The sequence below is a fragment of the Mya arenaria genome, chromosome 4 (genome assembly GCF_026914265.1).
Source record: "Mya arenaria isolate MELC-2E11 chromosome 4, ASM2691426v1".
NCBI classification, from domain to species: Eukaryota; Metazoa; Mollusca; class Bivalvia; order Myida; family Myidae; genus Mya; species Mya arenaria.
This window is the reverse complement of record NC_069125.1, coordinates 76,357,391-76,384,710: the sequence shown is the minus strand read 5'-3', so window position 1 is coordinate 76,384,710 and position 27,320 is coordinate 76,357,391. Positions and strand designations below refer to the sequence as shown.

The 27,320-nt window shown below is 40.3% G+C and overlaps 3 protein-coding genes across 4 annotated transcripts in view; 2 read left to right on the top strand and 1 right to left on the bottom strand.

The window, feature by feature from the left end:
* Window positions 1-1,576: 1,576 nt before the first annotated feature.
* Window positions 1,577-9,356, bottom strand: LOC128232109 (sushi, von Willebrand factor type A, EGF and pentraxin domain-containing protein 1-like). 2 transcript variants are annotated; one of them, XM_052945471.1, is made up of 14 exons: window positions 9,219-9,356; window positions 8,935-9,034; window positions 8,465-8,736; window positions 7,919-8,195; window positions 7,585-7,758; window positions 5,220-7,406; window positions 4,870-5,037; window positions 4,552-4,719; window positions 4,117-4,359; window positions 3,777-3,971; window positions 3,426-3,587; window positions 2,705-3,054; window positions 2,329-2,499; window positions 1,577-2,084 (listed from the first exon to the last, which is right to left on the bottom strand). In XM_052945471.1, the coding sequence occupies exons 2-14, from the start codon at window positions 9,026-9,028 to the stop codon at window positions 2,031-2,033; spliced, it is 4,515 nt and encodes a 1,504-aa protein (XP_052801431.1). In that variant the 5' UTR covers window positions 9,029-9,034; window positions 9,219-9,356; the 3' UTR covers window positions 1,577-2,030. The 2 variants fall into 2 exon arrangements, with proteins under 2 accessions (XP_052801431.1, XP_052801432.1); XM_052945472.1 differs by having other exon boundaries at window positions 8,935-9,037; window positions 9,219-9,352.
* A 5,356-nt stretch (window positions 9,357-14,712) lies between these two features.
* On the top strand, window positions 14,713-22,523 carry LOC128232004 (protein PIF-like). The gene is made up of 9 exons (XM_052945329.1): window positions 14,713-14,850; window positions 14,961-15,065; window positions 15,355-15,564; window positions 18,570-18,758; window positions 19,759-19,911; window positions 20,162-20,360; window positions 20,491-20,686; window positions 20,912-21,088; window positions 21,230-22,523. Exons 2-9 carry the CDS (start codon window positions 14,969-14,971, stop codon window positions 21,281-21,283), a joined length of 1,275 nt encoding a protein of 424 aa, XP_052801289.1. The 5' UTR covers window positions 14,713-14,850; window positions 14,961-14,968; the 3' UTR covers window positions 21,284-22,523.
* Window positions 22,524-24,032: 1,509 nt separating this feature from the next.
* LOC128231081 (uncharacterized) overlaps window positions 24,033-27,320 on the top strand; it is a 53,882-nt gene continuing 50,594 nt past the window's right edge. Inside the window, exon 1 of the mRNA XM_052943500.1 lies at window positions 24,033-24,798. Coding sequence (XP_052799460.1) covers window positions 24,715-24,798 — 84 coding nt within the window. The 5' untranslated portion in view covers window positions 24,033-24,714. The remainder of the gene's footprint in view (window positions 24,799-27,320) is intronic.

The window sequence follows — 27,320 nt, the reverse complement described above, 5'->3', positions numbered from 1 at the left end:
CAAACTTCATTGGACATTGTAAATGCCAACATCTACCTGGGATTTACATTGATAATAATATGAAGTGACATTTGTCTGTAAGAAAGTAAACTCAAAAGTCTCACTATTAAAAAAGTTATGTAAAATCTCACTGATGAGATGAAATATATGTTCTATAATCCATATTTACCCCCGTTATTCGATTATTGTTATCATATTTTGGGCAAAGGCAACAGTTCCAATGCAAATAATATAAACATTCTACAAAAAAGATTGGCAAGAATGAAAATATAAAAAAAAAACACGAAAAGATCCCCACCTTGTGGTTTGTTGCATACGTTAAAATGGTCAACGCTAACAAACAGATGTAAATATCATACTTGTATATAACACACCGCATGATGTGGTACCGGCATACATGTCAGATCATTTAACAGTATACAGTTGTTGCATAGACATTTGTGTAACAGTCAAAAGTGTTCTCCCGAGGTGGAGGGGATGACTTCTGTTTTCCTGATGTCGATAGGCCGAGGGCAACAGTTCAGAATGTCATCCCCGACACCGATGAATTGCTCTTCATTCGGTGCACAAAGTAATTTTTGTAAAATAAAGTTGAAACATTTAGAAAACAACGTTTATACTTATCGAATCGAGGACGTTTGATATCTCAAACAATGAACCAAACCACCTGGACGCACCTGACATTACTGCCCTTGGTCGCACCTGACATTACTGCCCTTGGTCGCACCTGACATTACTGCCCTTGGTCACACCTGACATTACTGCCCTTGGTCACACCTGACATTACTGCCCTTGGGCGCACCTGACATAACTGCCCTTGGACGCACCTGACATTACTGCCCTTGGACGCACCTGACATTACTGCCCCTGGACGCACCTGACATTACTGCCCCTGGACGCACCTGACATTACTGCCCCTGGACGCACCTGACATTACTGCCCTTGGTCGCACCTGACATTACTGCCCTTGGTTTTTATATCAGCATACGTCATTATCACTCCATTTGGGAGTGAACTTAAACTGGTCTCATGTATTTATCACCACTTTCACTATAACGTCCACCAATACTACTGCTACCAGTTAAGCGTCATTTTAACACTCTTTTTATTAAGGAACTGTCAATGTGATTGTCCGTCATTCCGATTAAGTAGTCACATAAAAGTAATACAAAACGCAGCCACAACCCGAGTTATCGAAATACACGAGCGCTTCAGCACATTGCGTTTATAGTATCTGGCATCATTTTTCCAAGTTTGATTTTAATATCTTGAACGATTTTTTAGTAATGGGCAAGGGAATTCTTTTCACGACGACAACGGCGATGACGATGATGATGATCGGACTATAACGCCGAATACATGTTTTGGATGTCACTACATACTTTCTGCCGAAGTATTGTAGAGTAATAACCATAGTTGAAGTCTTACGTACGAACAATTCGTCACTACTAACTCGTGTCACTACTACGCTTGGCCCTCCGTTCTTAACTAACTCATCCATTTAGTTTTACAGTTATGTTTTCTTCGTTGTATAAGTTCACGAAGGACGGACACTTTAACAAGAAAGACTCTAATCTATCATTGAAATCTTTTTATTTCGAATATATATTATGGTAAGTTTTACAATGAAACATTATTATGCATAGTTTGTGTGATGATAAAAACGAATATTGCACAATTTATTCACATTAAGCTATAACAATAATTGATGTGAAGATAAGATGAATATAAATAAATAGAACAGATGTAAACTCATCAGCCACAAACAAACACGTGATTAATAAAATGAATCACTCTCATTTAACATAAATTTCAAAAGTAAAACAAGTGAATGTTCAATGTATGCGTGCCATGTTATCCAAACTATCCTACTATCTACTGCAAGCAATATTCCCAAATATATTTCCAGAAGTTTGTAAAGTTTCCAATACATAGTAAGCGGCATCCGCCTATCGTCAGGGCGTCGGATTTATCACAGATGGCTGCTAGCAGACGTTCAGAAGTTGTCACATATGGCTACTAGCAGTAGTTTAGTAGTTGATGGTTAGAATGTCCTGTCGCGGTCTGCACTGATACACGGTAAACTGAAAACAAGAATGAAAGAGCTAATGTATGTTGATCAGGTAAAAGATGCATTAAGAAGTACACATACTTAAACATAATATAACAATGACCAATATCATTATAATCTGTCTTAATGTTAAGGCCGCTATTACGAATTATGTATGAAAAAGGATACCAAATTCTAATGTTTGAATTGATTTATATAAACCTTTATTCACAAAAATGTCATCGTTTTAGGACTCTGTTATGCAATAATGTACTCACATCGTCGATATATCCGTGGTACGAGGTTAGACCGTGACCATAGCCGATCTGCATGGCGCAGTGGGTAGCCTGGATGGGTCCGTACGACCACTTGTTCATTGACGCCCCACAAACGTGACCCTCCAGCTTCCGCTCATCGTGTAGATATATAACTTCCTTCCATTCCTTGTCCTGAGGAATTCGTATTATTTAGTATTTTTAGTTAAAACATGATTTTGTGACATTGTCACATTGTGTCATATTATCATTATTTTTATATGCTTTATAATATTATTATTATATTATTTATTATTATTTGTTATTATTATTATTATTATTATTATTATTATTATTATTATTATTATTATTATTAGTTTCATCAGTTCAATAAACTTACTAGAGTAGGAAGAGCAAACGATTTCGGGACGTCCGTCTTGCAACCAAGAAGAACAAACTGTGGCATCTTGGCAATCACAATGGACGGATCGTCCCCGCAGTCGCCGTTAGTGACGAGCGCCTGAAGCTGTTGAAATTCGGCACCCTCCCGAACCTCCTTGTAGCGGAACTTGATCACAAGATCGCCCCGAAATTCCACATTCGAGTAGCGGTTGATGAGGATGCGAGACCGGCCGTTGAAGTATGCCTCGCCATTAATGATGGTGACGTTCTCGGGGTAAACGGGCACGTTCTTTCCGGAGCGATCATCGAAACCAGTCGTAAACGGCAAGTACACCTCTGGCTTGCAAACTGAAATGTTCATATCAGGAGATAATTTATTACAATTTGGCCACATGTAATAAGTCAGCTTAATAAATCAAAACTTACCTATCAAGCGGGCAAAAAAATACAAAAAACAATCGTACTTTACTTGTTTCAACCTCCTTCATATATAAACAGCATGCGCCCAGTAAAGCTACTCGGCATGGTTAAACATGGAGACAAAACTACACACCTGCTAGCTCAGACATTATTGAGCACAGTTATTTCATAGCTCGCAGTAGATGTCAAAACATTGTATAAGCTTCGTAAATGAAGTTTTCTTTGCCATATTTTAAGTGTCAAAGTCAATAAAACGAAAGGAAGACACGAAGGAACACTCAATAAGCGCCTTAACGTACCTTGTTTGCGGGGGCTGTCAGGGACTTCTATGAGTTGGAGGGAGCACCTGCAGTCCACGGGATTGAATGCCGTTCCCGGAGCGCAGTGCATCGGGACCCAGAAACCGTTACCAATGTGCTGCTCGTACATTACCTCGCTGGCTGCTGGACGCAGATCACAAACTACAAATGGGAAATATTGTTTAAATATGTGTTTTCCTTCAGTGAAATATACACAAACAAAACAAATAGTGAAATGATATGGCTAGTTAGTTTCAAATTATATAAGATATGTTTTACTGCAATTGACGTTCAATTACTAGATGACTTTGATATTGATGGGAGATAACATTATCTATGTCAGTCGTCTACCTGGAACCTCATCGTCGAATGGGCAGTCGTCCTCACACCCTGGGTTATACACGCACTGCTGGGAAGCCGTGTCGAAGGAGTAACCCTTTCCACAGCACCGGCCGAAAGCTCGGCCTCCTTCGCACTTCATGTAGGAGCAGCACCGGCTAAAGTCAGAGTGGCGGTAACCCAGCACGCCGGACATCTTGCACATGTCTAAAGACAGGATATGGCTTTTTATTTTGAGGCTTTGTAGTGTTTTTGATTGAAAGAACTAAAATATATCAGTGATCGGTTGCAACGAGATGAACGATAGATTTGACTAATACCACATGACGATATGTCAACTGCAACAACTTACCAAACGGACAGACCACCTGATCAGCAGGTCGGCATGTGAGGACATTCTGGTCCCAGAACAGACCGAATGGACAGCGGCGGTAGACTGGCTCTATACCTCGTCGACCAAGGAAACACTGTACGTACTGACTGCAATCGTATGGATGGTTGTTGTAGCCCACACCGTTGATGTAGCGACAGGCGTCACACACTGACGGGTCGCTGGGAACTGGTGAGGGAGTTGTCGTGGTTGTTGTCGGCTTTACTGAAGTAAGATATAATCAGTTTGTGTAAAAGATCCTGGTGTTTAGAGGCAAGGTATGCTTGAAGAGATAAAGACCACTACATTCATTTTTGAAATGCATTCAAACATTTGATAATGTAAAAAAAACACTTATTGTTTAGATATGCAATAGCCGATTATGTAACGAAATTGTGATGGAGCATCCGTGCTTACATTCACACCTGAAGTTCGTCTCGGTCCACATTCCGTTGGCATTACAGCTAACTTCTCCGCGGCCGTACAAGTCATATCCGGTCTCGCAGTGATACTCCACGGTGCTTCCGATCGCCGTTGATCCCAGACTTGTGTAAGCGTATGGGATTTTCGGCGGTGCTCCGCAATCTGCACATAAACCATGGGTCACATTTGAGATACAATAGAAATAAAAAGACATACCATTAAGGAAAAGTACTATCAGTATCATAATTTTATATTTTTAAAAATCAACTGTAATAAATGCTGTTTCATTCGGTATATTAAAAGGCGACCTACCTATGCATTTCAATGTTGGGACGGACCACTTGGCGTTTGGCATGCACTCGATTTTTGGATTCCCTTGCAAAATGTAGCCTTCGAGACAGGAATAAATACGTGTGTTTCCAATAAGGTGGCCCCCTGATCCACACTTGGCGTTCATTACCACCGGAGTATCGGAACATGCTGTAAGGTTTAAGAAACTTGTATGCGAGGTAGGATGCATAACTTCAATGGTATAAGTTAACGTATGTCTGTTTTGAATATCCAGCAAGGGTGACAAATAAATTTTAATTATGAATTGAAATAACTTTAACTATAAAAATTGTTAAACCCCATGAATAGTGTATGGCATGTGTCAAACTTACGTATGCATTCGAATTCAGGTTGTGACCACATGGCGTCGTCGTTACACTTGATTTGTGGATTGCCGAACATAAAATATCCAGTGTCGCATACATAATGTCTGATAGTTCCTATCTTGTGTTCCGAACCCTGACAGCTACTAAGCGGCATGACTGGTGTGTCGGTGCATGCGACACATCGTAATTCAGGGACTGTCCACGTAGCATCTTGAGTACATCTGATTTGTGGGTTGCCCACAGGTTTGTAACCTTCATCACATGTGTACATTCTCATCGCCCCAATAATGTGATCACCACCTCCGCATACACCATTGAGTATATCTGGTGTGACGCCGCATGCGACACATTGTAATTCAGGAGCTGTCCACGTAGCATCTTGAGTACATCTGATTTGTGGGTTGCCCACAGGTTTGTAACCTTTATCACATGTGTACATTCTCATCGCGCCAATAATGTGATCACCACCTCCGCATACACCATTGAGTATATCTGGTGTGGCACCGCATGCGACACATTGTAATTCAGGAACTGTCCACGTAGCATCTTGAGTACATCTGATTTGCGGGTTGCCCACAGGTTTGTAACCTTTATCACATGTGTACATTCTCATCGCGCCAATAATGTGATCACCACCTCCGCATACACCATTGAGTATATCTGGTGTGACGCCGCATGCGACACATTGTAATTCAGCAGCTGTCCACGTAGCATCTTGAGTACATCTTATTTGTGGGTTGCCCACAGGTTTGTAACCTTCATTACATGTGTACATTCTCATCGCGCCAATAATGTGATCACCACCTCCACATACACCATTGAGTATAACTGGTGTGGCGCCGCATGCGACACATTGTAATTCAGGAGCTGTCCACGTAGCATCTTGAGTACATCTGATTTGCGGGTTGCCCACAGGTTTGTAACCTTCATCACATGTGTACATTCTCATCGCGCCAATAATGTGATCACCACCTCCGCATACACCATTGAGTATATCTGGTGTGACGCCGCATGCGACACATTGTAATTCAGGAGCTGTCCACGTAGCATCTTGAGTACATCTAATTTGCGCGTTGCCAACAGGTTTGTAACCTTCATCACATGTGTACATTCTCATCGCGCCAATAATGTGATCACCACCTCCGCATTTACCATTGGGTATGTCTGGTGTGACGCCGCATGCGACACATTGTAATTCAGGAGCTGTCCACGTAGCATCTTGAGTACATCTGATTTGCGGGTTGCCCACAGGTTTGTAACCTTTATCACATGTGTACATTCTCATCGCGCCAATAATGTGATCACCACCTCCGCATACACCATTGAGTATATCTGGTGTGACGCCGCATGCGACACATTGTAATTCAGGAGCTGTCCACGTAGCATCTTGAGTACATCTGATTTGTGGGTTGCCCACAGGTTTGTAACCTTCATTACATGTGTACATTCTCATCGCGCCAATAATGTGAGCACCACCTCCGCATACACCATTGAGTATATCTGGTGTGGCGCCGCATGCGACACATTGTAATTCAGGAGCTGTCCACGTAGCATCTTGAGTACATCTGATTTGCGGGTTGCCCACAGGTTTGTAACCTTCATCACATGTGTACATTCTCATCGCGCCAATAATGTGATCACCACCTCCGCATACACCATTGAGTATATCTGGTGTGGCGCCGCATGCGACACATTGTAATTCAGGAGCTGTCCACATAGCATCTTGAGTACATCTGATTTGCGGGTTGCCCACAGGTTTGTAACCTTCATCACATGTGTACATTCTCATCGCGCCAATAATGTGATCACCACCTCCGCATACACCATTGGGTATATCTGGTGTGATGCCGCATGCGAGACATCGGAAATTAAGAACTGTCCACTTGGCCAACTGGTTACATTCTATCATTGGGTTTCCGTCCGGCAAATATCCTGGCAAGCATTTGTAGAATCTTTGTGATCCTAGCAGATTGCTACCTTCTCCACAGTTTGCATTTGGAATGACTGGTGGGTCACCACAAGGAACACACCTGAAGTTTGGAATACTCCATGTTGCGTCCGCTAGACAGACTATTTTGGGGTCACCATCGGGCATGTATCCCGGCTCACACGTGAATGATCTGTGACTGCCAATTAGTATCTCACCGGTTCCACATACACCGTATCTAACAATTGGTGGTGTCATGCTGCAGGCTGGAAATGATAACAACGGTAACTTGTAAATGCCAATATATATCATAACAATTAAACGCAGTTGGTCGTTGTTTTTATAAACACATGTTTATCACCAGCTGGCATTGGTTTATTCAAAGAATTACTAGGTTAACCAATTATTCCGTAGAATTGACGGTCACACTTCTAATGTACTTACCGACACATTCGAAGGTTGGATCAATAGGTGTCCATGTGAAGTCGTTTTGGCACTTCATAACTCCGTTGCCACGCTGCAGGTAGCCGTCAAGGCAAGTATACTCGCGGACAGTGCCTATAGCTCGGGCGCCGGCAGAACAACGGCTATTCGTAATTGACGGTGGCACAGGGCAGGCTGAAATCGATACAGAACGTTGAATTTACATTGGATAAAAACTGAACGTATTGATTGTTTGAATTTGACATGAATTACTGGCACGAAGACCTTTTTATTTAGTCGTATGTAACCGCGACACGTCTAAAATCAAGAACACCTTTGTAATATATATACATACGGCAGATTACGGCCATCATGTTGACGAGTTTGTCGGCAAGCTGCTGGAAATTGTCAATAGGAAACGCCTGGTTAGGAGTAGAGGCGATGTTTACCAGCTCTGTAGTCGAGATGCTGTGCCCGACGCCCACAGCGAACATGTTGATACCCTTCTTCGCGGCCCTCTTAGCTTGCATTTGTGTCTCTGTCGGCCTTTTGCTATTGCCGTCTGTTATCACCACGCCCATCCATGGAACATTATTTCGACGTCCATCCATGTCAAACATTTCAATCATTTTCTGTACGGAAACATATTGTTAAGATTACTATCTTGGTTTAATTATGCGAAACAAATATGCAATTGTTTACTGCAGGGATTGTAATTGTTATTCGCCTTTAATTGGACGATTAGCTTTCAGAGCAACTTGAGTATTTCTGTCTTTGCATGCAATGTTTTTAAAATATCAAAATGCTCATGATGTATATTATATTAAGTCCTTTTCATATTATGAATGCATAGAGTATTCTACCGGTAATAGCACTAGCAACATAATGCTTTATGTTTTACCTCGATGCCCAGCGCGGTGTTAGTGCCGTCCTGCGGGTGCTGGAGCGATATGGCCCAGTCAATGATTTGAGACTTTGTTGACGAGAAACTGTGCAAGCTGGCCATCGGCACTGTCGAGCTATACACGAGCATACCGATACGCGCCTTGTTCTCACCGAGATCGATCTGCGGCACAAAGCTAGCGATGGCTCGCTGCAGCGTAACAAAGTCTTGAGGTAGGATACTGTCTGAGCCGTCAATGACGAGGAACAGGTCCATCAGGGAGCGACATTCTACAATGGTCAACGGGGACAGAGTAAGAGTAAGAGTAAGGAAGAGTAAGAAATACAAGTGGTTGCATCCTATAATTCTTATTTTAATACACATGTGTTTTATTAAGAACTTTTATCGCCACATCCATAGCCATCATCAATTATTAACTTTGTTTGTTTTGAAGAAATGCAAAAACCCGCAAGTAAATCTACAATTACCTCTAGGGTCCACACCCACTGCTGGGGGCGGAACGCATAACGCCAGGTGCAGCATGACGGCGCACGAGATCAGCACATGCCGTAAGGCTACCATATCAACCTGCTGGAGCAGAAAATAAAGTCTGAAAACTTGTGCTTTGTTTAAATACCAATTTATCCGTCTTTTTCATATTATGAAATGCAATAGTATATAAATATAATTTGATTATAAATTAAATTTTAATTTGCTTGTAACGAATTCTTAAAGTAAAACAACAAATAATGTATGTGCGTGTCGTATTTACCCTTTTTCAAAAATATAATTAAATCCTTTAAAGATAACTTCACTTGTTACACCAAAACCTTAGTAATTGGCTTCACTTTGGTTTTCGACGCTTATAAACGTCCATACTTAAGCGTTCAGCCAATCAACGATCGCGGTGTCAGCGTTTAAGCGATTACGCATGTAACGACCGACAGCCGTTTTACACATTGACGTGATATGCGACACATTGTTGCATGATTTTTAAATGGGATCGAGTCTTTCTATTTGAAATGTGATGGATCATTTTGCGTTAAAGGATATGGTTTTGTGTTGTTCGTTGAATGAGATGTACGTGGATACAATTTAAATAAACATGATGATGTTTTATTTACCTTATATTTACGTTAATGAAGAAACCAACTTGACAATAAAAGACAGCAAAAACACTTAATTCATGATAAATTAAATTTAAATTCATTTAAATCAGCTCATGAATGGTATGCGTTTCCCGGTACAATGGTTTTGCAATGTGTAAACTTGCATCATTGCTAGACGCTTGACCCTTGCTAACATTGCTAGACGCATGACCTTACTACATTGATAGACGCATGACCTTACTACATTGATACACGCATGACCTTACTACATTGATACACGCATGACCTTACTACATTGATACACGCATGACCTTACTACATTGATGCACGCATGACCTTACTACATTGATAGACGCATGACCTTGCTACATTGATACACGCATGACCTTACTACATTGATAGACGCATGACCTTACTACATTGATACACGCATGACCTTACTACATTGATACACGCATGACCTTACTACATTGATACACGCATGACCTTACTACATTGATACACGCATGACCTTACTACATTGATACACGCATGACCTTACTACATTGATACACGCATGACCTTACTACATTGATAGACGCATGACCTTACTACATTGATACACGCATGACCTTACTACATTGATACACGCATGACCTTACTACATTGATACACGCATGACCTTACTACATTGATACACGCATGACCTTACTACATTGATACACGCATGACCTTACTACATTGATGCACGCATGACCTTACTACATTGATAGACGCATGACCTTACTACATTGATACACGCATGACCTTACTACATTGATACACGCATGACCTTACTACATTGATACACGCATGACCTTACTACATTGATAGACGCATGCCCTTGCTACATTGATACACGCATGACCTTACTACATTGATACACGCATGACCTTACTACATTGATACACGCATGACCTTACTACATTGCTAGACGCATGACCTTACTACATTGATACACGCATGACCTTACTACATTGATACACGCATGACCTTACTACATTGATAGACGCATGACCTTACTACATTGATACACGCATGACCTTACTACATTGATAGACGCATGACCTTACTACATTGATACACGCATGACCTTACTACATTGATAGACGCATGACCTTACTACATTGATACACGCATGACCTTACTACATTGATACACGCATGACCTTACTACATTGATACACGCATGACCTTACTACATTGATAGACGCATGACCTTACTACATTGACAGACGCATGACCTTACTACATTGATACACGCATGACCTTACTACATTGATAGACGCATGACCTTACTACATTGATACACGCATGACCTTACTACATTGATACACGCATGACCTTACTACATTGAATGACGCATTACCTTAATATATTGCTAGACGCATGCCCCTAATACTTTGCTAGACGCTTGACACTAGCTACATTGATACACGCATGACCTTACTACATTGATACACGCATGACCTTACTACATTGATACACGCATGACCTTACTTCATTGATAGACGCATGACCTTACTACATTGATACACGCATGACCTTACTACATTGATACACGCATGACCTTACTACATTGATACACGCATGACCTTACTACATTGATAGATGCATGACCTTACTACATTGAATGACGCATTACCTTAATATATTGCTAGACGCATGCCCCTAATACTTTGCTAGACGCTTGACACTAGCTACATTGTTAGACGCTTGACCCTACTACATTGATACACGCATGCCCTTGCTACCTTGCTAGACGCATGACCTTACTACATTGCTAGACGCATGACCTTACTACATTGATACACGCATGACCTTACTACATTGATAGACGCATGACCTTACTACATTGATACACGCATGACCTTACTACATTGCTAGACATATGACCTTACTACATTGATAGACGCATGCCCTTGCTACCTTGCTAGACGCATAACCTTACTACAATGATAGACGCATGACCTTACTACATTGATAGACGCATGACCTTACTACATTGCTAGACGCTTGCCCCTAATACCTTGCTAGACGCTTGACACTAGCTACATTGTTAGACGCTTGACCCTTCCTACATTGCTAGACGCATGCCCTTGCTACCTTGCTAGACGCATGCCCCTACTACCTTGCCAGACGCTAGACTCTTGCTACATTGGTAGACGCATGCCCCTACTACCTTGCTAGACGCATGCCCCTACTACCTTGCTAGACGCTTGACTCTTGCTACATTGCTAGACGCTTGACTCTTGCAACATTGCTAGACGCATGCCCATGCTACATTGCTAAACGCTTGACCTTTGTTACATTGCTAGACGCATGCCCGTGTTACATTGCTAGACGCATGACCTTACTACATTGATAGACGCATGACCATTGCTGACTTGCTAAACGCATCACCCTTGTTATCATTGCTAGACGCATGCCCTTGTTACCTTGCTAGACGCATGATCTTGCTACATTGCTAAACGTTTGACCCTAGCTACATTGCTAGAAGCATGAACCTTGTTACCTTGCTAAACGCAATACATTGCTACCTTGCTAGACGCATGACCGTGTTACATTGCTAGACGCATGACCCTGCTAGCTTGATAGACTTTTGACCCGTGCTACATTGCTAGACGCATGCCCGTTGCTACCTTGCTAGACGCATGCCCTTGCTACCTTGCAAGATGCTTGACCCTTACTGAATTGCTAGACGCATGACCATGTTACCTTGCTAGACGCATGACCTTATTACATTGCTAGACGCATGCCCTTGCTACCTTGCTAGACGCATGCCCTTGCTTCCTTGCTAGACGCTTGACCATTGTTTTCTTGCTAGACGCATGCCCTTGTTACTTTGCTAGACACATGACCTTGCTACATTGCTAGACGCATGCCCTTGCTACTTTGCTAGACGCATGCCCTTGTTACATTGCTAGACGCATGGCCTTGTTACCTTGCTAGACGCATGTCCTTATTACATTGCTAGATGCATGACCCTTGCTTCTTTGCTAGATGCATGACCATTGCTACCTTGTTAGACGTATGAGTATTGCTACATTGCTAGACGCATGGCCTTGCTTCATTGCTAGACGCATGACCTTGTTACATTGCTAGACTCATGCCCTTGCTACCTTGCTAGACGCATGCCCTTACTTCCTTGCAAGACGCTTGACCCTTGTAACCTTGCTAGACGCATGCCCTTGTTACTTTGCTAGACACATGACCTTGTTACATTGCTAGACGCATGCCCTTGCTACTTTGCTAGACGCATGCCCTTGCTACCTTGCTAGACGCATGACCTTGCTACATTGCTAGACGCATGACCTTGTTACCTTGCTAGACGCATGCCCTTGCTACTTTGCTAGATGCAATACCCTTGCTACCTTGTTAGACGCAAGACAATTCCAACATTGCTAGACGCATGACCTTGCTACCTTGCTAGATGCATGACCCTTGCTACTTTGCTAGACGCATGAACTTGTTACATTGCTAGGCGATTGCCCTTGCTACATTGCTAGATGCATGACCCTTGCTACCTTGTTAGATGCATGACCATTCCTACATTGCTAGATGCATGACCTTGCTACCTTGCTAGATGCATGACCCTTGCTTCTTTGCTAGATGCATGACCCTTGCTACCTTGTTAGTCGCATGACCATTCCTACGTTGCTAGACGCATGACCTTGCTACATTGTTAGACGCATGACCTTGTTACCTTGCTAGACGCAAGCCCTTGTTACCATGCTAGACGCTTCAACCTTCCTACATTGCTAGACGCAAGACCTTGTTGCCTTGCTACACGCTTGATCTTGCTACCCTGCTAGACACATGCCCTTGTTACTTTGCTAGACGCATGCCTTTACTACCTTGCTAGACGCTTGACCCTTGCTACCTTGCTAGACGCATGCCCTTGCTACATTGCTAGACGCATGGCCTTGTTACCTTTCTAGACGCTTGACCTTGCTACATTGCTAGACGCATGACCCTTGTTGCCTTGCATGACGCATGACCTTGCTACCTTGCTAGACGCATGACCTTGCTACATTGCTAGAAACATGACGTTGTTACTTCTAGACGCATGACCTTGCTACATTGCTAGACACATGGCGTTGTTACTTGCTAGACGTTTGAGCTTGCTATATTTCTAGACGTTTGACCTTGCTACATTGCTTGACTCATGACCTTGCTACATTGCTAGACACATGACGTTGTTACTTGCTAGACGCTTGACCTTGCTACCTTTCTAGACGCTTGGCCTTGCTACATTGCTAGACACATGACGTCGTTACATGCTAGACCCATGACCATTGCTACCTTGCTAGACGCTTGACCATTGCTACATTGCTAGACGCTTGACCCTTGCTACCGTGCTAGACGCTTGACCTTGCTACCTTGCTAGACGCATAATCATTGCTACATTGCTAGACGCACAACGTTGCTACCTTGCTAGACGCTTGACCCTTGTTACCTTGCTAGATGCTTGACCCTTGTTACCTTGCTAGACGCATGACCTTGTTATCTTGCTAGACGCTTGACCCTTGTAACAGTTCTAGACGCATGCCGCTGTTACCTTTGTTTAAAAGTTATGAAGAAGTTTAGAAGAAAGCTATGATAGTTTATACTAAGTCACTCTCGTTGGCACGATGTTGCGCGAGAGTGCGGTCCTGAGTACCCGGAGAAACCCCATTTGTCCGGCTTGGTGACCGCAAACCAAACCCTACATAAATCTTTACATAAACTTAATTCTTTTCTGTTTATGGGTTACATTGTAATGACTCCGGACGGACGGACTGACGGACCATGCCCAATCTATATCCGTCGGCTGTGGATACTAACAGAAAATGTATCGTCTCTCATTTTATGAGTTATAAGAGACTTTAGTGGTTCAAACAAAACACAATACTACATGTTATACAAATTTGAACTAAATGTCAATATATGAATAAAAACATGTAAACGCTTAAAATAGGCATTATGTGCACTGCGGTGTAATCAATGACAAAACCATAAATAAAAAGCGCCTGTTTGTGACTGGGTTTGACGCTTTGCTAATTACTTCATAGGAAGTCGTTAATTCACATTGACGCACGTTTACGGTCCATGCCCACTTTAATAATTACTCTGAAAATTAACGTCAGCCACACGTGCTTTTGTCTGCCCAATGGCAGACGTTCGATTCACGCTTACGGTATTTAAGCGTTATACGGTGATAGATGTTCAGTTTAAGACATTGTTCGCCCTTACGAGTCAGTTTCATTACTTCTATTTTGGAATTAATTTATTGTCGGTGAGTTCCTAACATTTAAATTCTATTTCGAATGCTGCAATTGTCTGGATTTAAAGAACTTTAATTGCATTGCTTGGCAATACCTGCACGCTAAATGTACTGTATTTTAGGCATTTTTATGACGCGCTGTGTTACCAGCAGTGTGATTCTCGGCTGCCTGTGTGCCGTGGTACTCCTCCACGTCACCAACGCCCAGGTCCAGCTTAAAGAACCAAGTAAGCAGTTATATCACATGACAACAGTATGTGGGTGGTTCTGGAAGTTTGCGTAGTTTTAACATAAATTTCGTACCAATTAACACATTTGTGTACGTTTAACTGTCCGGAAAAGCCTCACATGTCAACATTAAAAAGATATTTAAAATATTTTTCAATAATTGTCCTTAATCAAGCCATTACATACATTATATTTTTTTATATAATCACTCGTAGACAAGAGTGATAGACGTGAAATAATTGAAGATATTTACTATTCCTGTTAATCACATACTCTTACTATAAACAGATGTGTGTGACAATGCGACCATTAAGAACACAGTTGGGTACAACCCCCATCCAAGGGACTGCACCATGTTTGTACAGTGTTTCTACGTGACCCGGGGGAAAGGCCAACCACCCAAGGTGGAGCCCGTATACCGCAGCTGCGAGTATGGCATGTTATGGGACCACAGCAAGCTCAGGTGTCTCCCCTCTTACAGGGTCGACTGCTCCAACGGTAAGACTTTCTCCTCTTTCTCATATATTTCCCCTCCTAATAGGTCGACTGCTCCAACGGTAAGACTTTGTTCACAGTAAGCTCAGGTGTCTCCCCTCCTCCAGCGTTGACTGCTCCATCGGTAGAACTTCATCAACAGCAAGCTTGGACAGTTGTCAAAGTACACTTTTACTAATACTGTGTATGCTATGGCGATTTATACTCCTGTTGATAATTTAAAGAGGCTGTATCATTCAGAGAGGCAAAGGAAATCAAATAAAATATGCAGTTAGACGCAGAATAATTTTACTGTAAATACATACGCGTTATGTTTGCTTTTATTTGGATAAATTTATGTTTTGGTGAAGTAAAATATCAGCTGTGTTGTCTGGATCAGACGTGTACGGTTTAGCAACACGTCAATTATGTTTCGCGCTTTGCTTGTCCCTGAGAATGATACTTTTGGTGGTTAGGGATGACGAAAGAATCGCTGGTTTAATAAACCACTAAGCGGTAGAGAACAAAATAATTCTGGCTAACCGAAATTAAGCCCAGACACGTCAATATACATGCTGCATCGGCTTTAACTCTGTTTAACTTGCTTACAAAGCTTGGTCAAATATGACAAGTCTACCTAAAGCGTTAAATAACAAGAGGGGATTAAATGCGGAGGTGCCTCGCACATTGCGTTGACTGGGACATGTTTGGGCACGTGAATCGCAGGATACATCGTGCACGTATTTGCACGTACTGGAATCGAGTCGAATATGATTTGTCTCAACAATTGGTTGGTCAATGTATTCAAAGTTGTAGTATTCTTAGATAGTATTTCAAATAAAGCTAGTTACAATTCAAGAACATCGAACGTTTAGCAATTTAGTTCTGCCGTCAATGCCATCTCGAATATCGTGGAAAATACTAATTTGTGAAAAATAGACAGTATTTCATAGGAAACATTATCGGACAAATCAACTGCAAGGCCATAATTTCGCAGAAGATTGTATTTCTTATAAAATAATAACAGCGTAGCCTCTCAGTCAAACACCATAAAACCTCTTGAGTTGTCTCCAAGGTCTACCGCTTGTTAATATGTTTAGGTTAATGTAAATGTATGAAGTATATTATTCCATGTTAGACATTTTGGAGTGGCATTTTCCATTTAAGAATAAAGTGTAGAGATCTGTGTGAATAATTCAGGTTCCAAAGCCAATAAATATTCAGCCGTGTAGCTGGAACAAATTTAAGGGCCTACCACAGTACAAAAGTACGTGCAGAGGCCAAAAATAAAAACACGTTTTAAAAGAACATGTTTTGTTACGATATTGGGAACAATCGTTATAGGGTAAAACATATATCCTTTGTGACATGATCTTTAGTAAAGACCCATGGTTAGTTAAATGCAAATATATTTCTTTAAAAAGGCTCGAATCACCTCAAAGCATAAAGACATTGTTGATTGGATATAATTGACCATTTTGACACAAACACATATTCATTTTGTAAAAAGCCTTTTCCGGGAAATGCAAATGCTTTTTTATTAGAAATCTGATGAAGTCTGCGGTAAAAGGCGTTCGTAAATGACAGCTCTTAACTACAGCTATACATGTTGCAACGGATATATGTATTATGCTTGCTAAATATTGAACCTCAAAACTAACTAAAAATGTCATTTTTTAAACTTTTTATGTTTCGGTCCTTCAAGCGACTGTTGCACTGTGGAAGACTCTTAAGGTTAAGAATGACTGTACCGTTCTGTCAATCACTTCACTATTTAGTTGTCGTAAACTTTGATGAAGATGACGCATTTGTGAGTAGTTAGAGGTCGACAACTTGACAAAGTTGCAATAAAACTTAGCAATACAAGTCTGAGAAAACGTCAATCATTTTTTGCAGTTCTTGCTAGTTGGGACCGCAAAATTAAGTAAGGCAAATGTCCCGGCCCACGCCATCAATCGATCGGCCCGGCCCACGCCATCAATCGATCGGCCCGGCCCACGCCATCAATCGATCGGCCCGGCCCACGCCATCAATCGATCGGCCCTAGGTCCGGGACAATATGCAGGCCGTCTCCTGATCATGACACTCATCAATTGGCCAACAACATTCAATCTTTTTTTATAAAAATCCGACGCTTTACCCAAAAGATGTGCGCTTATTTGGACGAACAAATAATTTCTAGCGTGTATGAATTTCTGGGAACAATAAATGATTAAACATTCGTTTACAGCCGTCTATTTGCGTATACGAATGATTCAGATTCGAAGGTACAGTTTATCAAATGTTAGATGATATTATTTCTATTTTTTTTCCAGTGACAAATTAAATGTATGATGCTTTGTCTGTGAAAGCTTCCGTAAACATTTTAAGCGCTCCCCTGAATGATTCCCAGTGTTGATGCATGTTCATGTTCTGGTTTCCTATAAAGAAATGTTCACGTCTGGGCTAACAACGACAAATGTTTGTAGAGCGAGGCTCAAGATTGATGTTAGACAATCGAATTTCGCATAGTGTGCTCTGAGTCAAGATTTCTAGATTTCAAGTCTGATTACGGCCGCAGACGGCTTGTTCATGTACAAACAGTAACATGTATTGTCGTTTTGTTTGTTTAACACATCTAGCATAAAGCGAATTAAGATTTTCTCGGGACATCCTACATTATAAGTGATGAAGTTCCGAACATACTATAATAAGTGAACTGTATACTGACTTATACCATGTGTGTTAACAGTACCACGGATACACACTTAAAAGTCAACTCCTGCCCAAAGTCATCAAAACTGTTTTCTACATTCAGTTCGGATATAAATACAACATCAATGTGCAACGCAATTTACATGTTTACTATAAACCAAATGAGTGCTCGTTCTGATCGGTACACAGACAATCATGCTTAACGTATAATATAAATGGTCAAGCACTAGATGCTTTCTGTCACTTTTGCATGGCGTAGTCGCAACAACGAAAGAGTAAATTGTTTTATGACCGGTGAAAATACGTATAATACCTGTATGGGTATTATGTTTCAGATCTTTGCAAGAAGGGAGCGCCATTCTACAAGCACAAGGACCCTAACAGGTGTGGCGCCTACTACGAGTGTGTTGATGGAAAGCCGCACGCGCGCTGCTGCCCCAAGGGACAGGGATTCCACCCGAGACGGGGCTGCATCGATAGCGCATCTTGCACGGACATGTGCCCATTTGAGGATCGCGTTCCAGGTAATTATCTCTTCAGGTCATACCATAATAAAAATCTTCATTTGTTAATGTGGCTTATTTTGCCATTGAAACCAACTCTTAGTACTATATACGAAATCGATCTAAGCACCATGGCACATTGGTTAGGGTACTAGCTCAGGGTTTCATGTACATGGTCAGTTAGAGTAATAACTACTGTTGAATAATATATTTTTCTATATAGTTTTACAACAATTTAACTCTGCATTATGAGAGGAGGTGAATGTTATGTGATGATATGACACGATGATGTGTGAACCGAAATCTAAGTGTCAGGAATTGAATTATGGAATTACTCTTGTAAGCCTTTTTTGGTCTCGAGCTTTTGCTGGGTATCAAATTTCTTTCGTTAGGATTTCACATGTTCATCTGGGAAAGCAGAATAAATGATACATCGTCCATATCTCTAAACACTCAAACAGCTTGAGGACTTCGGTGACCTTGATGTATACCTATTTGCACTTTGTCATTGTTTATATGACTGTACTGAAATAATAATTTGACTATAAGGAAATGTATACACTATTCTAATAAATCAATGTCTTCAAACTGATTACTGAAAATATCGCGGTATTATCACTGTTAGTATTCGTACATACCAAGATTGTTAATCATGCGTCACAGATTACATTATCGCCTATTCGTAACCTCTAGTAGTTCATGGTCATCAGACGCCATCTGTCGCATCTTAAAATAGACAGAAAACGAACAATAATGTATCTACATGACATGGAACAGTTGGAGCGTCTGCACTACAATAATGTATCTACATGATATGGAACAGTTGGAGCGTCTGCACTACAATAACGTATCTACATGATATGGAACAGTTGGAGCGTCTGCTCTATATTCGAAACATAAGTTTTAGTTATTTACACTATGATAAAATAGTAACACGAATGACATCTTCACCAAGCTTCTCCACTTTGGAGCAGACATTTATACACTTCATCAATTGTTGATATTCGCTCTTGATCACCAGGTTGCAAGCAGCGGCCTATTTCTGGGGCGCCTACTAAGTACCAGCAGTACACGGACAACGGAAAGTGGGTGACTGAGAGGTGTCCCAGCGGCCGGATGTTCAGTGCTGCTGACTGTGACTGTTCCATCACGGGCCTCGTCAAAGTCGGCAGAGGTAGGCCTTCCGACTTTTCCTCAGAATACAAAACTGTATATGTAAAATATGTATTAATGCTGGTGGAAACATGCATATTTATAGATACAATTGTAACGGGATGTTGTATACACGTTGAACAACAATTAGAAATAGATATTAATTCTCAATGAACTTATACTGTTATTACGCGTTGTCATAATTCTGTTGCTAAGGAATGTGTGATAAACGGTGTTATGTAAATTAAATCGTTCTTTTTTACTAATATTAGTATGCAAGCCTGACGTTAAGATGACGTTTGACGATGGAACAATACGTGACGTTTCTGGGAACAATTACGACGTCAGAGGGGAGAATGTGATTACACATGCGGGTGCCGCCTACTTTAGAGGGGACTCAAAACTTCTCGTGCAACCTTTGAGGCCAAGCGAACATGACGAGGGCAACCTCATCATCAAATTTAAAATCAGGTAAGAAAACAACAAAATTAATGATAACCTATGTACAAGCGCATTGATGTTCAAAATATTATGCATAATAACTGATTATAAAATGTATTGCTATTAACTTATCGCTAATCCGCCGTCGTCTCGCAACCAGGGAAGACGCTCGCAGAGGTTACCGGAAGCCAATGCAAGCGCTCTTCACGAACGGTCACTGCGGGGAGGAAGCAACCGTGCTGATACTCAAGGTGAAGGGACAGATGAAGGGGCAGGCTAAAAAACAAACTCAGCACTTCATGAATATGGGCGCAACTTCAGTCCGCATGAATACCACAATCAACTTCGCCATTATAGTAAGTGTTGCCAAATTCAGTTGCTCTATCACAGCCTTGATAGCTAAACTGGAAATTCTCGTTTTATCGTTAAATTTATAATATGTTGTATCGATTTTTGGTATTGCATAGAAGTTAAAAAATCTTTGAAATACATGTATGCGCACCTACCTATAACTATACTTAAGAGAATCATGTATGTACGTCCCATATCATCGTGTGAGTTATTTTCCTGGTATGTTCTAGAACAAGCCATGGACAGACGTGATCTACGTGTTCGACGGAGTAAAGATTGAGGGCCGTGTGTGTGGCGCCGTCAAAAGAGACTGGTGTGTCGGCGATCTCAAGCAGACCTCTTGTGGCTTCCAGTTTGGATACGCCGACGTCATGGGATTCAGTGGTTTTATCGGACTCATGGACGAGGTAACTATCTTCGTAATTATGGACTGATAAACCGGTTATTTCCTAGTAGCAATTTCGAAGGTCTTTTTGCATTTTCCAGAACAAATAACAGTTAAAACAGATGGAAGGGTTTGTTATTTTAGAACTTTTATTTCTTTTCAGATTGAAATATACCGCTGTAAGCCTCTGGATACTGTGATCAACGTAAACTATTAGACGCCGAACATATGCCGGCTCAGTGCAATTTTGTTTTATAGACTTTGTTGACTTTTTTAAAACACTCCAACTTGTGATAACTGTCGGTATTCATTGGCGTTTTTTCACCGTATTACCAACAATGTCCTTACAACTTTTATTCCAGTCGTTTAATTAAAATGAACATCTCCTTCTAACAAAAAAAAACAAGATGAAAAATACAATAATTAATTATATTACTGCGTTTTGTGCCATAACATTTACCGTAAAGAGTAGTTTCCAAATGGTGAACTATTTCAGTTGAAATGGATATAAAGTAATGGAATATAATGTATACGGTGCTGTCGAAAGAAACATCAAAAAATGACACTAACACAAGGAAGGTTAAGATAGTAAATGACCCGACACAAACAACAACAACAACAACAGCAATTGCTAAAATAACAAGTACAATAACAACAGCAACGAAGACAGCACAGTAAAAATGTTCTAACATTTGACATCAAATCAATTTGAAATAAAATAATGCATATCGAAAATTACCGATATGCGGACACAATAACGTAGAAGGGATTCAAAGATGAGGGACGTTAAACAAAACATTTCAATATCTGGGCGATTTATTACGATATGTTGGTCTGATCTTGGTCAGGGTGACAGCAGCGCTCCGTGCTTTATTGGACCAGCCAGCCTGTGTTCCCACATACAGCAAGGGGGGGGGGGGGGGGTCACAAATATCAGCTACAATTTTAAAAAGCGAATTTGCATTCATTCCTTAGGCGTATTGATGTTGTGAGGATAACTCCACACAAATACGGCAACATAACAATACAAAGTCGGATAACAATAGGCTATGACAGCAAACCATGTATTTTATTTGAAAGCGAAAGAACGATAAAAGATCATGTTGGTTATAATAAAATATATATTTTGTGAGATAAAGAGTAGTTACGCATGACATTGACATTTTCACAGAAAAACATCAAATTAAATTGGTCCCGTTTATGGATGTTAATGAATTACCCCAATTATGTCATAAATCGTATACCACATAACATGTTGATTTGCGTTGTAGCCAATGGTTTGTTGGCGCAACAGAGCGTTGAACATTATTTTTTGTGACAGCATAATACATTTTTATTGCTACATTCGTTATCATTCATCACCATTCATGTATATTTATTGTTCCCTCCCATCATTATTCACAACATGTACAAAATGCTTGTGTTTACAAACTTAATAAAGCTATGTTTTGAACCAACACTTCTTTTTATTTCTTTTCACCAGTTTTGTAATGCTGTTAATTTCACATATCGGAAAAAATCAAAAGAATTTTCAACAAAAACACGAATTGACTGTTTCCTTAGAAAGTCCCCTTGGCGTTGGGCAGAGTCGGAGAGACTCGTGTCAATAAAAATCCAATTGTAAACTTTTCCATGAAAACAAAACTAAAAAAAATAGTATCCGGATTGTTTGTTTTTTGTAGTCGTTAAGTGTGTTATTCCAACTTGAGGATATCGGATGCAAACGACGTTTGTCGCAACTATAGGAAGTGGGCAGCCTGGAAGCTGGTATCATCGCCATCCTCATGGAAACATTCCTGAAATATATCAAAGGCGATTAATAAACCGATCCTCCATCATCAACAATAAACATGATGCTGCTGATTAATGATAGACGAGGGATATATTACACATGCGCGCTCCGTGTTTACACAGAATTGACACGCTGTACTTGGTGAACTTTATTCGTTGTCTAGAAACATCTTGAAACTGGTGTTATGTATTCGAAGTCGACGAAAGGTAGCGAAAACCGCTGATATTTTGGCTCCTATGTGAATGTATTGTTCTTGTGGCGTTATCTATCATGTGAAGGGGGTTCGAAGCAGACAGATCTGGGTGAAAATTTACAATTTGATTTTGTTTTTCAAATAATGCATCCTATATGCTTTTTATTATTCATAGAGCGTATGCACCTGTGCTTTGCAAAGTAACAAAATAACAGTTCAATAACAAAGAAGTTCAAACGAGTCTTTTATTTCTATATAATGTGAGAGACTCACCTGTGTTCACCACAAAATTACCAGCAGGAAACAACAGGCACAAGCTAGCACCTACATCAAGGGAACCCTAACTATGTCTAAATATATTAGATGTGGACATCATTACACTGATAACATACATACGATCATTGTTTATTGTATCGTTTTTAACTTGTTTATAAATAAAACTACTTAAACGACTGATGTACACTTCACCAGAATAGGCAATGTACGGGGTCTTCTAAGAATCTTCACAAACACTTTTGCAATGTTGTGCAATTCTGTCACCTCCTACATAATGTTTTCTTCATGTTTTTGTATGAGTTTGGACGATAAGCCACACCGGTGGCCGTCTGGGTCAGAAATACCAAATATAAACGATGCTCTAGTAAGTATATCATTCTCTCCAGACACTCCTGCAACAAGTTTTAGAAAAAAAACATGTACATGCATTTTATACGAAACTGAGAGATTGTTTATCGTATAGGTTTTCAATAACACATCGCGCGGATGAAAAATGCTTGGGGTGCAAATGTGATTTGGCTATAGATTTGCTTTTATTACGGAATTGAGAGCAATAATGCTTGATCGTAAACTCTGGATTGTCGGTCTCGTCCCGGTCCGAGAAAAATGGCAATAATTATTACATCAAATGATGGAACTTTTAGTTGGGCTTTGTCATCGTCAAGATCACGTAAATTCTAAATATCCGGAGGAAATTTGCTGAGAAAATATGATTGCAGTTTTGTGAGGTCAAGTACTAGTTAAACACATGGTGTAAATAATTCAAAACGTGCACATGTTCTTATTTGGTACACACATACGCAGGAGCGAATTCTATTGCAGAAGAAAAAAAGGCATTTGCGACGTAAAAGGAAAATAGAAAAATTCAATTACAATTTGGCAATCAAAGCAAACTGTTGCCTGGGCTTGGAAATGAGTTTTCAGTGCTTAGAAGATTTGAAGGGAAAACCAATAGCTTCCCAACTGGGACAAGTCACGACAGTAACCACGGAATATTGATATTATTTAAATTAATGCTGGGTAAAGATCGGCGCTGGACGTGCCGGACATACCGAGGTAAACCACTGGTGGAGTAACTATTTGTTTGTGAGCATTTGGTGCTAATGGTGATGAATTGTAAAGACCAATGGAAATAAAGTTTATTATCCCGTGGGTTTCATATATGCACATAGCGCACAATAAAAATGCAATTGTCATTTTACGCAAAAAAGGGTGTATCGTCATTCAAAAATTAAAACAAAAGTTGTGAACAAAGGGAAATATGAGTGTTAGTGTATACATGTAAGGTTGTTTGCAGAGAGGATATAAAATATAGACCTCCCGTGTAGAACGTACATTTGCAAGTACTAGTGGACGCGGGGCGTGCGGCCGGAGGCACGGCCCAATTATGTCGGTACAGTCAATCTCGCTACAGGTGCCAAAGGTGAAGAAACGGAGATGGGGAAAACCCAAGCCCGGAGAAAGCCTCAAGGTATGCGGGTGGGGGTCCTACAATTTTGGGCTTCAGAGAGTTATTACTGGGACCTTTGCAACACTAGCTGAACGCCCGTCAGTTCTAGAGTACACACAAACCTTTTCCAGCATTGTTTGTTCATACGTCAAAACATTCAGTCATATCAGGGCAATATTTATATTGCTGTTAAGCTGCATAAAATTTGTAGGTAAATTATAAGTCTTTTAGGTCAAAACTATGTATATAAAACTTGCTAAAATATATGGCCTCTTTAAAGATATCAATCATGTTATATTTTATTTAATTTAATTATCAACATTCTCATTAATTGAAAACTCACATCGTGAAAAAGAGGCATAGGTAATTAATAGACAACAACAGTATCATTTTATATGTGTCATGACCTCATTTTCAGAATCCAATTTTGCCAGACTAGACAATGAGCATTTTCATTGAACAACATTCTATTGTTGCTGCCCCTTTATTCCTAAAAAACTTACAAGTAATTTACTTCGGCAAGCTCTGCAACTCGGTGTTCTACAGTACTGCGAAAGTGTGTCGATACAATTAATCCAGCACGTTCTTTTTGGATAAGAAAATATCCATTCCGGTCTCTCCTTGTGTGAGGGCATATCCTTTGCTGAGGTGTTGTCCATGTCACACCGCCTTTACTGGAGTTTCCTTATCCGCAACTGAATAAATGTGGACACTCAATTGATCTATTTCCATGGAAATCGCCCAAACGACTTAATTTCGAAAATAACATACTTGTATAATCAATCCGAAAAAAGCGTCGCGACAATTTGGAAATAACAGTTCAATATTAAAGACAATGCTTATTTTTTTTCTCTTTGTTTTATGCATATTGTTTATTGAAGATATAATATTAATAAATTGATATCTTATTGGAAATTCGCGCCAAATATAGCCAAAATACGTCATACCGGAAATAACGTCATTTGGGTTTCTTCCCAGCTTTGTGTGCGGGTTAGGTTGTATCGTTTTAAAACTGACTGAAATAAAAACTATATTTCGATAAACTGGACAGTTTTTTTCTATGAACCACAAAACGACATGATATTAACGTTTCAACGGAAATTGATCAATTCACTCAACATATTCAATGCCTCAAAAGTTAAAAAAATAATACAATGAAATCAAGCCCAGTAGTAAAAGAGCATATTCAGTCCTGTAACGAGGTGATGGTCCAAACGACACTGAACGAGAGAGACACACACACACAAACCATACACAGGAATATGAGCTATCATTAAATCACAGAGATTGTAGAATCGTAACGCTTTTGTTTCATTAAACATGAAGATTATGAGAAAGAAAAGTTCTTCTGGTTTAAAGCTGCACTCTCACAGATTGAACGTTTTGACAACTTTATTTTGTCTTCGAACGAGCCAATTTTTGCGAAAATCCATGGAAACCAGTGATATAAGAGTTGTGACAAAAAGTTAAATCGCAGATTTATATATTTAAGTTCAAAAAATGATGTTTTATGCATTTTCTTAAACCGTAAGTAACAGTTTAAGCCATAAAACATTAATTTTCGAACGGAAATATGAAAATCAACGATCAGACTTTTTGTTAGCAGTCTTATATAATTATGCACCAGTCAATTGTAACCACGGTCCCCAAGGTCCGGAGAATAGCGGGGACTTTGACTTTCGGTCCAGCCAACCCCGAGTAAAATCCCCGCCCTGCGGGGACGAACTGATGGTCAAATCCCCGCCAAATGCCCCCGAACCCCAGGGAACCTAGGTAAGGCCCATTCCCCGCTATATTTTGTGCGAAGACAAAACCACCACATTCACCCGGCACTGCGGGGCCACCTGAAAGGTAAAAACACGGCCCATTTCCCCGGCTATCCCCGGTATACCCCCGGACCTGGGGGCCGTGGTTACAATTGACTGGTGCATTAGTTTGCAGTTATATACACAAAAAATGCCCTTTCCAAGACTAAAAATATAAAAAGGGTAAAAGTGGTAAATCTGTGAGAGTGCAGCTTTAAGCGACGGTGTTATCCGTCGAATGATTGGGCTTCAACTCTTTTCACTTCAATCACTTTTAAGATGACCCATATAAGCATATAAGACGTTAGGAAATAGTGGAAACTAGATAACGTCAACTTAGAGTAATACAGCGAGAAAATAATTATAGTGATCAGTTATTCTACAGAAACATTCTGTTACGCCTTTAAGGGAATATAGGGCTATTTTTGTCAAATTTTGTTCAAAGAACTACTCATTCAAATTTTCATTGAGATATCTAACAATCAAAATAGTTTATATATTTAACTTTTGGAATTAACTATAGCAGAACAACGGTTTCAACACCTTTAAAAGCCCTGTGCTGATCACCATCAATATCAATAGCAGTCATTTACAACTGTAACACTAGCTTTAGGTATATACTCGGACATTCTCATTATATATACGAGGGCCATCCCCCCAAAAGACGTATTTTTAATAAAGTATTAAGTTTGTGACGTCGTCTCATAATGTTTGGTGATTATATAAATTAAGATATTC

What these genes read in the sequence shown, in the direction of transcription:
- LOC128232109 (XM_052945471.1), bottom strand. Translation starts at nt 9,028, where the DNA reads ATGGTAGCCTTACGGCATGTGCTGATCTCGTGCGCCGTCATGCTGCAC. An exon ending in TCCAACCTTCGAATGTGTCG is followed by an intron (nt 7,407 to 7,584) that starts GTAAGTACATTA and finishes TATCATTTCCAG; the next exon opens with CCTGCAGCATGACACCACCA. An exon ending in ACCTGAATTCGAATGCATAC is followed by an intron (nt 5,038 to 5,219) that starts GTAAGTTTGACA and finishes TAAACCTTACAG; the next exon opens with CATGTTCCGATACTCCGGTG.
- LOC128232004 (XM_052945329.1), top strand. Translation starts at nt 14,969, where the DNA reads ATGACGCGCTGTGTTACCAGCAGTGTGATTCTCGGCTGCCTGTGTGCC. An exon ending in ATCATCAAATTTAAAATCAG is followed by an intron (nt 20,361 to 20,490) that starts GTAAGAAAACAA and finishes TCTCGCAACCAG; the next exon opens with GGAAGACGCTCGCAGAGGTT. An exon ending in CAATCAACTTCGCCATTATA is followed by an intron (nt 20,687 to 20,911) that starts GTAAGTGTTGCC and finishes GGTATGTTCTAG; the next exon opens with AACAAGCCATGGACAGACGT.